Below are 15420 nucleotides of genomic sequence, written 5' to 3'. Positions count from 1 at the left end.
GCTCTTGCTGTGCCCAGGCAACCTCTCCTTTGGAAGGTGGCAAATGTAACCTCTCTATTTAAGAAAGGAGGGAGGGAGAAATCAGGGTACGACACACCTGTTAGCCTGACATCAGTTGTAGAGAAAATGTTAGAATCTTTAATAAAGAATGTGATAACAGGACATTTAGAAAATAATGGTAGGATTGTGCAGAGTCAACAAGGATTTATGAAAGGGAAATCATGTTTAATAAACCTGCTGGAGTTTTTTGAGGATGTAACTAGCAGAATAGGTAAGGAAGAACTGGTGGATCTGGTATATTTAGATTTTCAGAAAGCTTTTGGTAAGGTCCCACACGAGGGGTTAGTAAACAAAATTAGAGCACACAGGATTGGGGGGAATATACTGGCATGGATTGAGAGCTGGTTAACGGACAGAAAACAGAGACTGAAATTTTCCAGCCTCTCCCCATGGTTCGTGACTGGGCCGGAGAGCCATTGAAATCTTCATTCACATCGGCGGGACTGGGAGATCCCATCGTTGTGAGGGGCTGGAAAATTCCAGCCAGAGAGTAGGAATAAATGGGTCATTTTCAGGTTGGCAGGCTGTTACTAGTGGGGTACTGCAAAGATCAGTGCTTGGGCCACGGCTGTTCACAATCTATATCAAGGATTTGGATGTGGGGATTACAGGTAATATTTCCAAGTTTGCAGATGACACAAAACTAGGTGGAAGTGTGAGTTGTGAGGAGGGTGCAAAGGTGCTTCAAGGGGATTTGGAGAGCCTAATCGAGTGAGCAAAAATTTGGCAGAGCGATTACAATGTGGAGAATTGTGAGGTTATCCACTTTGGTAGGAAATACAGAGTATTTCTTAAACGGTGAGAGGCTGGGAAGTGTGGCATTTCAAAGGGACTTGGGTGTCCTTGTTCATGAGTCATTGAAAGCTAACGTGCAGGTACAGCAGGCAGTTAAGAAGGCAAATGGTATGTTGGCCTTGAGTGCAAAAGGATTTGAGTATAGGAGTGAAGATGTCTTACTGCAATTATATAGAGCCTTGATGCGACCACACCTGGAGCATTGTGTATAGTTTTGGTCTCCTTACCTAAGGGAGGAGATACTTGCCATAGAGGGAAGTTCATTAAATTAATTCCTGGGATGGAGGGATTGTCCTATGAGGAAAGATTAAATAGACTGGGCCTTTATTCTCTGGAGTTTAGAAGAATGAAAGGTGATCTTATTCAAACATACAAAATTCTTACAATACTCGACAGGGTAGATGCAGGAAGGATGTTTCCCCTGGCTGGGGGGTGTCTAGAACCAGGGGACACAGTCTCAGAATAAGGGGCAATGCATTTAAGACTGAGATGAAGAGGAATTACTTCCCTCGGAGGGTGGCGAACCTTTGGAATTCTCTGCCCCAGAGGGCTGTGGAGGCTCAGTCGTTGAGTGTATTAAAGATTGAGATCTTAGATTTCTACATATTAAAAACACTAAGGGATACAGGAATAGTGCAGGAAAATGGTGTTGAAGTAAAAGATCAGCCATGATTTCACTGAATGGTGGAGTGGGCTCAAAAGGCTGAATGGCCTACTCCTGATCCTTTTTTTAAATTTTCTTTTATCCCAGTTTCCACTGTAGAAGACACAAAATAAACTCAGAAATAGTCTCTGTACCAAGGCTCTAATAAGAGTGAGGAACTTAAAGTAATTAATATTGTAAAGAAAAAGCACTGGAACAATGGGTCTGAAAGCTGACAATTCCCATGGACAGGGTTGCCTATTATCCTAGGGCTCTAAAAGAGGTGGCTGCAGAGCTACCAGATGCATAGGCTGTGACCATCCAAAATTCTCTAGGTTCTGTAGTACTAATGGACTGGAAGGTAGTAAATGTAACAGCAGCAGCTTATCTTTATGTAGCACCTTTTACCGTAATGAAGCATCCCAAGGCACTTCCCAGGAGCTTTATAGATCAAAATATGACAATGATCCACACGGAAATATTAGGTCAAAAGACCAAAGCTTGGTCAAAGAGGGAGGTTTTAAGGTCTTACAGGAAGAAAGCGAGGTAGAAAGGGGGAGAGTTGTAGGGAGTGAATTCCAGAGTTTAGGGCCGAGGCAACTGAAGTCTTGGCCACCAATGGTGGAGCGATCAAAACCTGGGATGCTCCAGAGGCCAGAATTGGATAAGCGCAGATATCTCGGAGGGTTGTAGGGCTGGAGGAGGTTACAGATCAGGGGGACAAGGGCCTGGAGGGATTGAAAACAAAGATGAACATTTTAAAACTAAAACTAATACTGTGCATTCAGATGATGCCACTGAGGGGCAGCACGTAGATGGGAAATAGGAGGTGGTCAAGGATAGACCTCGGGGACACCAAAGTAACAGTGCGGGAGCAGGAGGAGAAGCCATTGCAGTGATTCTCTGGCTACGATTAGATAGATAAGAATGGAACCAAGTGAGAGCAGTCCCACCCAGCTGTACAACAGTGGAGCGGTGTTGGAGAAGGATGGTGGCAGGTCAAGAAGTACAAGGAAGAATCATTTCCCTTTCTCACAGTCACGTAGGATGTCATTTTTGACTTTGATAAGAGTGGTTTTGATACTGTGGCAGGGGAAGAAACCTGATTGGAGGGATTCCAACGTGGAATTGTGGGAAAAGATGAGCACGGACTTGGGAAGCAACAACACATTCAAGGACTTTGGAGAGGAAAGGGAGGTTAGAGATGGGCAGTAGCTTGCAGGGATAGTGGGATTTGGGGTGGGGGCTGGTTTTTTGAAGGAGTGATGACAGCAGATTTAAAGGAGGGAGGAACAACACCTGACGCCAGAGAACTATTAACAATCTTGACTGATATGGGGACCAGGAGGGGAAATTGGCTGGTCAGCAGTTTAGAGGGAGTAGGATCGATGGAGCAGGAGGTGGGTCTCATGGACAAGATGAGCTCAGAGAGGGAATGAGGGGAAATAGGAGAGAAAGGTGTGAGGTAAGGGTTAGAGGGAGGAAGTTTTTTCCGATGGGCAATGAAAGGGTAGGACATAGCAGAGTCAGTTGATTGGATGTTATTGGTCCTTGTGATAAAGAAATCCAGGATCTCTTCACGCTTATTGTTGGAGGTGAGGGTGAAGGAGACAGAAGAGGGAGATTTAAGAAGACAGTTTGCAATTGAGAAGAGATGACAAGGGTTATTTTTGCATTCCAGGATGGTCCTGGACCAGTGAGCAGTGTTACCAGATGAGAGCAGGTCTTAACGGTGTTTCATGTAGTCCAGGCAGATATGAGGGTGGATGGCTGAACCAATTGTGTGCGATATCCTTTCAATTCTGCATCCATCAGACTTGAGGGAGTGGAAACGAGTGCCATACCAGGAAGAATGACTAGGATGAGAGGGAGTCAAGGTTTCTTTGGGAACCAGGGTATCAAAAGTGGAGGTGAGGGTGTAGTTGAGTAAATCAATAGCTGCAGAAATGTTATGGTGAACAAAGGGCCAAAGGCTAGAGAGGTGGGATTTTGAAAGTGCAGTTATAGGTGGATTGGGGGATAGCTTTTTCCAGGGAAGGATATAGAATGAGGTAGGTGTGATAACTGAGGGAATAGCCTCTCCTGCTGTCTATCGAGGTCATGTGATGTTCTGTTAAGGCCCCAACCAATGAGCCCTAAGCACGGGCAATCCAGGAGGGTGGGGCTTCCTGACGAGAGTCCTGATCGAGCATGTAGCACCTGAAAAGTTTTCTGTAATAGAGTCTAACTATTTCTTGTTGAAACCTGTCCACTCTGTCGAGTCATTACATTTGGTGACAGGGATAAAATAGCTCTGCCTCTTGCCCTGTTACCATGAGAACATCGAATCTTAAGGAAAAAAAGACATGCCACTCTTCGACAGGCTCGATCCATATGATGCGACTATGGAAGACTGGAGCCAGTCTGTAGAGCGCTCGGATTTTATTTAGTAGCAAATAAGATTATCACAGAGGAGAAGCAGAAAGCAATTCTTTTGAGAGTATGTGGGAGTAAGACAAACCGTCTCATCCACAGCCTGACGGCCCCGAGTGTGCCCAATTCTAAGCCCCACAATGAATTAGTGGACCTCATGAAAATGCTTTTCCAGCCGAAGCCTCCGTAATAATGCAGCGTTTTAAATTTAATTCCAGAGTTAGGGCCCTGGGATAGTCCATCACAACCTATGTAGTGAACCCAAAGCAGTTGACAGGACACTGTGACTTCAGGGACAGATTAAATGATTTGCTGTGGGACTGATTAGTTTGTGGAGTTCAGGACGCGCCATTTACTCGTTGAGGTCAACATCGACTTTAAGCGCACTCTAGAAATCTCCCTTGCCGTGGAAAGTGCTGTGAGAGACTCACAGGCTTTACAGCACAAATAACATGGCGCCATTCTTCATGTGGGGCGGGAACCTACCGCCGGGCGTGGTGTGAAAATCAGAGACACAGCATCGAAGCGAGAGGCAATGTCCACTGTTAGAAACGTGAAAAGGCCGAGTACAAACACTTCAGCAGCGGCTCCAAGGTTAATTTGTTATAGATGTCGGGGTGACCACAGAGTGAGTACCTGTAAATTCAAGGAGGCAGAATGCAGTTACTGCCATAAACAAGGTCACGTGGTGAGGCAATGCTGGGAAAAGCTGAAGCCGCCACAAAGCAGCAAATGAACATGATCGAATTAAAGAATACAGCTGAGACAAGCTGCCAACACCATTTATTCCCTGTATAATGTAACCACTGTGAAAACCAAACCTTTCACTATCACAATCCAAGTTAATGGGAAGCCATTAATAATGGAGGTGGATACGGGGCCTCAACTACAGTGGTGGGAGAGCACACATTTAATTGTCTTAATGAAGGTAGACAGCTAATAAACCTGGCGCCAACAACCTCTAAATTAAAGGCGTACACTGGAGAATCCATTCAGGTAAAGGGCATCGCCACAGTGCTAGTGTATTATAGGCAACAGACAGCCCAGATGCCCGTGATAATAGTGACAGGAGAAGGACCCAGTCATTTAGGCCAAGACCGGTTACAGAAGATGAAGCTTGACCGGTCAGATATTTCACCTGAAAACAGGAGGAGTTCCTGACCTGCTAAGGAAATACGACAAGGTATTCGGGATGAATTAGGGAAGTTAAAAGGCCTGCAAGCCAAGATATATGTGGATCGTCATGCGACACCCTGTTTCTTTAAGGCTAGGCCAGTGCCTTATGTGTTGAAGGAGACGGTGGATGCAGAACTGTGCCAGTTAGAACAGCTGGGCATCACCCAACCTGTCCAATTCTCAGAATGGGCAGCACCCATAGTTCCAGTGGTTAAGCCTGACCAAACCACACGCATTTGTGGGGACTATAAATTTATTGTAAACAAGGCAGCAAAACTGGACAAGTACTACATTCCAAGGATAGATGACTTATGCAATGCTGGCTGGAGGCAAATCCTATACAAAATTGGATATGAGCCATGCTTACCAATAACTAGAGCTGGATAGCACATCTGGAGGATACATGACTATCAACACACACAAGGGTCTTTATCAGTATACTTGCCTACCCTTTGGAGTGTCGTCTGCATGTGCAATCTTCCAGAGAACAATGGAGAGTCTTAAGCAAGGACTTCCCGAGTGGTAGTTTACCTGGGTGATGTTCTGATCACAGGGTCAACCGAGACCGAACACTTGGCCAACCTGAAGGAGGCACTAAGAAGGTTCATGGAAGCCGGCGTTCGATTAAAGAAAGAAAAATGCACATTTCAAGCACCAGAAGTTACTTACCTGGGTCACAGGGTGCATGCCAAGGGTTTGCATCTGGTAGAAGAGAAAGTTCAGGCAATAAAAGATGCACCCTCACCGTCCAGTGTAACCAAACTCAAGTCCTTTCTGGCTATGATCAACCACTATAGCCACTTCTTACCTAACTTATCAACTGTGTTGGCACCATTACACTTGTTGTTAAAAAAGAATCACTGTTGGTCTTGGAATTCACAACAGGAAGAGCCCTTTGTGAAAGTAAAGAAACTGTTATATTTGTCATGTCTATTGGTACACTACGACCCATTGAAAGAATTGTTATTAACATGTAATGCCTCTCCTTATAGTGTAGGAGCTGTGTTATCACATAGAATGGAAAATGGATCAGAAAGGCCCATTGGCTACATCTCGAGAACCCTCTCCACAGCCGAGAAGGGTTAGTCCCAGCTAGAAAAGGGAAGTTTATCAATGATATTCAGAGTTTATCAATGATTCGACCAGTATCAGCATGGATGACATTTCACCATTGTGTCGGATCATAAACCATTAATGGGTTTATTCATTGAGGATAAGGCCATTCTTCCAATAGTATCAGCAAGAATTTTTTTTCATTATATTCGTTCATGGGATGTGGGTGTCGCTGACAAGACCAACATTTATTGCCCATCACTAATTGCCCTTGTTTAGAGAGCATTTTAAGAGCCAACCACATTGCTGTGGGTCTGGAGTCACATGTAGACCAGAGCAGGTAAGGACGGCAGATTTCATTTCCTAAAAGACATTAGTGAACCAGATGGGCTTTTACGACAATTGGCAATGGTTTCATGGTCATCGTTAGACTTTTAATTCCATATTTTTCTTGAATTCAAATTCCACCATCTGCTATGTGGGATTCCAACCCAGATCCCCAGAGCATTACCCTGGGTCTCTGGATTACCAGTCCATGACAATACCACTATGCCTGATATTTTCTGCATATGAGTATACTTTTATGTACCATCTTGGCTTACACATTGCAAGTGCGGACGCACTCAGTCGTCTCCTGTTGCCAGATAGCATTGTACATGCTCCCGTGCCACAAGTAGTTGTGCTATTACTGAATTTCTGGATTCTTTGCCTTTGTGTGCAAAGAAAATTAGAAATTGGATGAACAGAGATTCAATCTTGTCAAAAGTCAGAGACTTTGTTTTGCAAAAATGGCCAAATACGCCTGTGTCTGAAGAGTTGAGACCATTCCATGCCAGAAACACAGAATTAAGCTGTCAAGATAGAATTTTGTTGTGGGGATCAAGAGTTGTTGTCCCATCACAAGGTAGTGAACCACTCTTGACAGAGCTTCACAGTGCACATCCAGGCATATCAAAGATGAAAATGCTTGCACAAAGCTATGTCTGGTGGCCATACATTGACAGCAACATTGAAAGCATGGTCAAGCAGTGTCTCCATTGTCAGCAAAAACACAAGTTGCTTGTTTCAGCTCCCCTGAATCTGTGGGAGTGGCCTGGTCGACCCTGAGTTAGACTACATATTGATTATGTAGGGCCGTTCTTAGGTACCATGTTTTTATTGATTGTCAATGCACATTCTAAATAGATGGATGTATATGAAGTCAAATCACCAACATCGAACGTAACTATCGAGAAGCTGCGTCACTGTTTTAGCATGGCATGGCCTAGGAAATTGTCATTCCTGATAACAGTACAGCCTTTACCAGCACAAAGTTTCCAAATTCAAGGATCTGAATGGAATCCACTATATAAAGACAGCTTTATATTTCACCTCTTTTCTATGTTTCCTTAGTTCTGTTGAAGAGTCATACGGACTCGAAATGTTAACTGTTCCTCTCCGCAGATGCTGTCAGACCTGCTGAGTTTTTCCAAGTATTTTTATTTATATAAAGACAGCTCCTTGGCATCCCTCATTGAATGGTCTAGCCGAGAGAGCTGTACAAACTTCCAAGTCTGATATGAAAAGGTTATCAGAAGACACTCTGGAATCCCAACTTTCCCTCTTTCTTTTCAGTTATTGTACAATACCACATTCAACTTAGAGTTCAACACCAACTGAATTATTGATGAAATGCTGCCTACGTACATGGATAAGTCTGGTGTTTCCAAATTTAGAGGAGAAGGTAGAGCAGAATCAGAGTAATCAAAAGTTGAACCACGATATACACTGCAAAGTGTAGGTGACACAGTATTCACGTAAAATTTCATAAGCGGACCTTGTTGGGTTCCTGGAACCATTGTCTCAGAGACTGGTTCATTATCTTTCCAAGTACAAGTGGAAGTTGATCATATTCATAATAAAGAGACATTGCAAAAACCAACTATTCCGCCTATGATTAACGTTGAACTTTCAATTCCTGAGGTGACTAACTGACCTAGAATAGGCATGTCCAATGTCTCTGTAGAGTTGCCAAACCCTGAACTGCCACTTTCTGATGAAGTGTCTCAGGCTGCAGTTCCAAATCCTGTCGATCCTGTTGAGGAACCTCAGTGGGTCGAGCTACACTGCTCTAGCCATATGAGGACAGTACCTCAGAGACTTGATCTTTAATCACCTGAAGTTGTATATATGTATATGTTGTTGGATGTTCAAGTGTTTCCTGTTAATAGAAATTGTAAAAAAACTAAAGGGGGAGGAAATGTGGTAACTGAGGGTATAACCCCTCCTGCTGTCCATCAGGGGTCATGTGATGTTCTGTTAAGGCTCTGACCAGTGAACCTTAAGCACGGGCAATCTGGGAGGGCGGAGTTTCCTGATGAGAGTCCTGATCAAGCGTGTAGCACCTGATAAGCTCTCTATAGTAATGTTTAGCTGTTTCTTGTTGAAACCTGTCTGCTCCATTGAGTTATTACAGCAGGGTTAAGCCATGGAACATAAGGTGATAGTAGAGTAGATGGTTAAAAACTTGGGCAAAGAGGTAGATTTTAAGAAGCATCTTGAAGAAAGAAAGAGCGGTAGAAAGGCTTAGGGAGAGCGTTCCAGAGCTTAGCGCTTTGGCACAGCCACCAATGGCAGAGCAATTAAAATTGGGGATGCTCAAGAGGCCCAAATTAGAGGAGCACAGTTATCTCTGAGGGTTGTGGGGCTGAAGAAGTTTACAGAGACAGAGAGGAACAAGACCATAAAGGGATTTGAGAACAAGGATGAGAATTTTAAAATTGATGTGTTGGTTGGATGGGAGTCAATGTATCTCGGTGAGCACAGGGATGATTGGGAACAGGACTTGGTGCGAGTTAGGTCAAGGGCAGTAGAGTTTTGGATGACCTCAAGTTTACAGAGGGTAGAATGTGGCAGATCAGCCAGGAGTGAATTGCAATAGTCAAATCTGGAGGTAACAAAGGCATGAATGAGGGTTTCAGCAGCAGATGAGCTAAGGCAGGGGTGAAGTTGGGCAATGTTACGGAGGTGGAAATAGGTGACCTTAGTGACAGCGTAGAAATCTGGTCAGAAGCTGATCCCAGGGTCAATATCTCACCAAGGCTGAGAACAGTCTGGTTTAGTCTCAGAAAAGTGCCAGGGAGAGGGATGAAGTCAGTAGTGAGGGAACGGAGTTGGAGTGGGGACTGAAAACAATGGCTTCAGTCTTCTCAATATTTAATTGGAGAAAATTTTTGTTCATCCAGGACTGGATGTCAGATAAGCAGTCTGATCATTTAGAAAGAGTGGCGGAGAGAGGTGGTGGTGAGGTAGAACTGATTGTCGCCAATGTATATATGAAAATTAATACTGCTATTCAAGAAAGGAGGAAGAGAGATAAATGGGAACTACAGGCCAGTTAGACTGACAACAGTCACCAGGAGAGTGCTGGAATCCATTATTAACAAAGTGATAACAGAACACTTAGAAAATTAGAATAAAATTAGACGGCTTTATGAAAGGGAAATCATGTTTGACAGATCGATTAGTGTTTTTTTGAACTAGCAGGGTCGATAAAGAGGAACCAATGGATGTAATATATTTGGATTTTCAAAAGACATTTGATAAGGTGCCACACAAAAGGTTGATGCACAACATAAGGGTACATGGGATTGAGGGAGTAACATGGACAGATGATTTAGTTATAAAGTGATTCAAGGCAGTGGTGCTGTTGACTGATTGAGATAATGTTAAATGGGCTGCCAGTCTCCTGTCAATAGGTGACATATCAACCTAGTTGGGGAGAAACTCAGTTTTCTGAGGCAGGACCGTGGAGAGGAGAGGGAAGTGTAGCCAAGGAAGAAGAGTTGATCTCAGAGTGTGGCTGACCCAGAAGGAAAGAACAGTTCAGACCAGTACTCTTATTTCCCAGTTGTTACTGGTGTTCCATTTTAAGGTATACAAGCCCAGTTCAGACCAGTATTCTTATTTCCCAGTTTTTACTGTTTTTTGCCTTCTGGGGACCAGAAACTGAGGAGATATGCCAAAGAGGCAGGAGGGGGAGCTCATGTCCAAAATGTGAAAGGAAAGTACAGGGTACAACATCAGGAGGCCTGGGAGTTTCTGTGGAGCAGACCATGGACAAAAATGTTGCGGATTAAACAGCTTGAGGAGTAAAAATGAGCAGAACTACCAAGGAAATATTTTTAAAATAAAAATGAATAGTGTCAATTTTTAAAAAAATATATAGTTAGTTTTCAACTTAATGCCTGAGCATTAAGCTAATGCTGCAAATTTGCTTCCCATTGCAGGAATCGTCCACAGAAATAAAAATGAATCAGTTTCAATAATGGGAAGATGATTTTCACTTCCAGTTTATATCCAGGCAGTACATTAAAAATCCATTACATTGTTAGATGGGGAGAAGATCTGGGAGGCGTAATAGCATCACATGTTGGCAAGAGGCTTGCAATTACATTGTAACAGGCAGACATTGTTGACATAGGAATTTTCCATTATATGAAACTTGGCGTAGAGTTTATCAATTATAAACGTTTGCACAAAATGTGTGACTGAAACTCTACAGTGTAAAAAGTGAGTTTATGCGGAGAGGGTGTGCTTGGCTTGCACAATGCTCATAGGTGGATATTCAGTGATTGTTTCATTGAAACTTTTCTGCATTCTACACTGTAGGCAAACATTATTAAACCAACATATTTAGATGTGGAACTAATTAATATAGAATATTTTATTCAGCAATACAAAATATCGTACAATAGCAAAAAATCATTATTCAACACACTGTATAAGAACTATCATTAAAATAAAGCACTGGACTCAAACGGTGATTGTTGTGAATATTACATCCTGTATTGTCAGGATCATTATCACTTTCAGTTCTCGATTAAGGTTCTGGTTTTGGAATGATTGGCAGCTTACCTTCATATTGAAATCAACTAATTACTGTTATGCAAGAAAAAAGTATCTTATTTTTACATCTCATTGAAGAGAATATTTTCAGATTGTTTCAGTGGTGGCACTCACAGGGAACAGATTTTGGGAAGTTACAGGCTGCATGTTGTCATGGTTTACTCACTGTGAGCACACTGCCTACAAGCAAAAGTTAACCTTGATCTGCTTTTTGACATCTAACTGCTTTAATTTCTTTCCAGCTTCACTCAGTTTCGAATAATCCTTGGTGACTTCAACTTTGATGACATAGACAATGCCAACAGAATCTTGGGTCCAATTTATTTTGTCACCTACGTTTTCTTTGTCTTCTTCGTTCTGCTTGTAAGTTGCACCTTGTACTGAACTTCCTATAAGTAAACTGGAGGCCCCAGGAGAACAACATTGTCCATTTCCAACAATAGTTTAAAAATGGCACAAGTCTTTACTAAAGGGAGGAACATCAGAGAATGGGTGGAACCTTAAAATGGCTTAGAGTGAGATGAGTGACATTATGATACTAAAATGATTTTTTTCCAGATATTGTAGTTGAAATAAAGAAAGACAAAGCCCCAGGCCTAATGAGACACATTCTAGGATACCAGGGGAGAGGGAGGAAATTGCAGAGGCTTTAGAAATGAAGGCCTCACAGGCTGGGGATAAGCTTGCCTGTTAAAATGGAATGAGGCACTTAACCACTCCTTGATTGAAATGCAGGTATTAAGATGCAGGTGACAAGGGTACTTGCATCTGGCTGGCAAACTCCTCTTCTATGAATAGGAATTCATGTTTTACGAACCTGTTGGAGGTTTTTGAGGATGTTACTAACCGAATTGATAAAAGGGAGTAGTATACTTGGATTTTCAGTAGGTTTTTGATAAAGTCCCCCACAGGAGGTTGGCTTAGCAAAATTAAAGCACATGGGATATACTGGCATAAATGGCAATGGGTTCTGATTGGAGGCTAGTGTGAGCATGCAGTGGTAGCTTCTCCACCAAGCAAAACCTGCCGGGGATAAGGGCTTTAAGATGCACAGGTAGGAAGGTTTTAACATTTTTAAGTGTTTCTTTGTGGATCAAGAGGACTAGGAAGGTTCTTCTGAGGTCCACAAAGAATCCTTGTGCTTTCCTTGCCCTGGGATTAACATGCCCCCTCCCACACACTCCACCTTCCTCCCAGTTGTGATCATCTCTGAAACCAGCTGTCTGCTGGGACCCATTGCCTCTGATTCCCAAAGGCTGCCTCCAATTGATACAATTTTACTAGCTACCGGCTAGATCAGGGAGTCAACAGGCAGCAGACAGATTTTAATGACCAGGCCTTGACATCAAGGCCTATAAAATAAGCTGTTGTAAAAGAACCTGTAGAGGGTGAGTGGCCATAATATGATAGAATTTTACCTTATGTTTGAAAATGAGGTTGTTCAATCTGAAGCCAGGGTGTTAAATTTGGACAAAGGAAATTATGAAGGAATGAGGAGCAAATTAGCTGAGGTAGATTGGGAAAATAAATTAAAAGGTATGACGGTAGACAGACAATGGATTGTCTTTAAAGAATTATTACATAGTTTACAGCAACAATACATTCCTTCAAGGCACAAAAACCCAAACAGAAAAATTGGTCAACTGTGGCTAACAAAGAAAGTTAAGGATTGTATAAGATTAAAAGAAAAGCCCTATAAAGTTGCCAGAAATAGTAGTAAACCTGAGGATTGGGAGGATTTTAGAATATAGCAAAGAAGGACCAATAAACTGATAAAGGAAGAATAGAATATGAATGTAAACTAGCAAAAAACATAAAACACTGTAAAAGCTTCTGTAGCTACATAAAAAGGAAATGTTTGGCTAAGATAAATGTGGGTCCATTACAGGCAGAGTCAGGAGAATTCATAATAGGGAATTGAGAAATGGCAGAGAAGCTAAAACGATTATTTGGTGTCTGATTTCACTGAGGAAGATACAAGAAATCTCCCAGAATTAGAGATCCAAGGGACTAGGCAGAATGAGGAATTGAAGGAAATTAGTATTAGTAAGGAGGTTGTATTGGAGAAATTAATGGGACTGGAGGCTGATAAATCCCCCGGACCTGATATTCTACATCCCAAAGTGTTGAAAGAGGTTGCTATGGAGATAGTGGGTGTATTAGTGATCATCTTCCAAAATTCTACAGATTCTGGAACAGTTCCTGCAGACTGGCGATTAGCAATTGTCATCCCACTATTTAAGAAGAGTGGGAGAGAGAAAACAGGGAACTACAGACCTGTTAGCCTTACATCAGTAGTTGGGAAAATGCTAGAAACTATTCTAAAGAATGTGATAAATGGACACTCAGATAATAATGATCTGATTGGGCATAGACAACATGGATTTGCGAATGGGAAATCATGTTTGACGAACCTGTTGGAGTTTTTTGAGGATGTTACTAACAGAATTGATAAAGGAGAGTCGATGGATGTACTGTACTTGGATTTTCAGAAGGTTTTTGATAAAGTCTCCCACAGCAAAATAAAAACACATGGGATAGGAGGCAATATACTGACACGGATTAAGGATAGGCTAACAGGCAGAAAGCAGAGAGTAGGAATAAATGGGCCATTCTTGCTTTAGCAGCTTCTGACTACTAGGATACCGCAAGGATCAGTGCTTGGGCCCCAGCTGTTCACAATATATCTCAATGATTTAGATGAGGGGACCAAATGTAATATTTACAAGTTTGTGGATGATACAAAGCTGGGTGGGAATGTGTGTTGTGAGGAAGATGCAAAGCGGCTCCAAGAGGATTAGTAAGTGGGCAAGAACTTGGCAGATGAAGTATAAAATTGAAAAATGTGAGGTTATCCATGTTGGCAGAAAGAACAGAAGTGCAGAGTATTTCCTAAATGATATGGGATTAGAAAGTGTAGATGTACAAAGGGACCTGGGTGTCCTTGTCCATAAGTCACTGAAAGCTAAGATGCAGGTGCAGCAGGCAATTAGGAAGGCTAATGGAATGTTAGCCTTTATCACAAGAGGATTTGAGTACAGGAGTAGTGAAATCTTGCTTCAATTGTATAGAAGCTTGTTAGACCGCACCTGGAGCACTGTGTGCAGTTTTGGTCCCCTTACCTTAGAAAGAATATTATTGCCATGGAGGGAGTGCAACGAAGGTTCACCAGACTTGTCCCCGGGATGGCGGGACTGTCCTATGAAGAGAGATTGGGGAAACTGGGCTTGTATTCTCTGGAGTTTTGAAGAATGAGAGGTGATCTCATTGAAACCTACAAAATACTTAAAGGAATAGACAGGGTAGATGCAGGTAAGATGTTGAGGAGTCTAGAACCAGGGGACACAATTTCAAAATAAGGGGGAAGCCGCTTAGGACCGAGATTGGGAGAATTATTCTTTACTCAGAGGGTTGTGAATCTTTGGAATTCTCTACCCCAGAGGGCTGTGGAAGCTCAGTCACTGAGTATGTTTGAAGCAGAGATTGACAGATTTCTAAATACCAATGACATAAAGGGATACGGGGATAGTGTGGGAAAAAGGCATTGAAGTAGATGATCAACCATGATTGTATTGAATGGTGGAGTATGCTTGATGGGCTGAATGGCCTACTCCTGCCCCTTGTTCCTATGTTCCTATCATTCTCACTTTCAAACTCAAGTGCAGCATTCCTGAAATCCTGTTAAAGCCGATGTAATTAAAGACCAGTTAAGATTTGTGGTAGGGATAAGTTTAAGGTCTTTAATTAAGGATGAAATTGATAAATATCTAGCTGAAGAGAAAATAGTGAGAAGTAGCCAGCATTGATTTCAAAATCATGTTTGACAGACTTGACAGGATTCTGTGAGGAGATAACAGACATAGTAGATGGGAACATGCAGTGAATATAATGCATAAATGGACTTTAGGGAGGTATTTGACAAGGCACCACATATGAAATTATGAGATTGAGAGATAAAGATTTAGGAGGGCAGGGGATAGAAAACCAAACTAAATGTTGTTTAAAAGGGAGAAAGCAGAGAGTGGACTGAAGGAAAGTTTTTCAGAGTGATTTGAAGTGGGAAGTGTTGTCCTACATGGTCAGTTTTATCTGGACCAAATCTGTTCATTGTTTTAGCAGTGATTTGGATATGATCCAGATTGGAGCTGTGTCAGAAATTGCAATGGATAACAAAACATAGTCAATCCATTCCTTAGAATTACATTGAATATACAGCACAGAAATAGGCCATTCAGCCCATCCAGTTCATGGGACGTTTATGCACCAGTCGAGTCTCCGGCTATCCTTCCAAATCGAACTCTATCATCATAACCCTCTACTTTCTTCTTCCTCTGAGCTTTTCTAGATTTCCCTTAAACACACTTATACTATTCATCTCAACTACTACCCATGGA

At 42.3% G+C, this 15420-nt stretch overlaps 1 protein-coding gene across 1 annotated transcript in view; it reads left to right on the top strand.

Annotated features, from left to right (window-relative positions):
• LOC144694764 (polycystin-2-like protein 1) overlaps positions 1 to 15420 on the top strand; it is a 310166-nt gene that overhangs the window by 228622 nt on the left and 66124 nt on the right. Inside the window, exon 9 of the mRNA XM_078565339.1 lies at positions 11269 to 11389. Within this exon, the coding sequence (XP_078421465.1) occupies positions 11269 to 11389 (121 nt within the window). The remainder of the gene's footprint in view (positions 1 to 11268; positions 11390 to 15420) is intronic.

The sequence above is a fragment of the Cetorhinus maximus genome, chromosome 20 (genome assembly GCF_964194155.1).
Source record: "Cetorhinus maximus chromosome 20, sCetMax3.hap1.1, whole genome shotgun sequence".
NCBI classification, from domain to species: domain Eukaryota; kingdom Metazoa; phylum Chordata; class Chondrichthyes; order Lamniformes; family Cetorhinidae; genus Cetorhinus; species Cetorhinus maximus.
The sequence above is the reverse complement of the archived record's forward strand: the minus strand, read 5'-3'. Positions and strand labels throughout refer to the sequence as shown.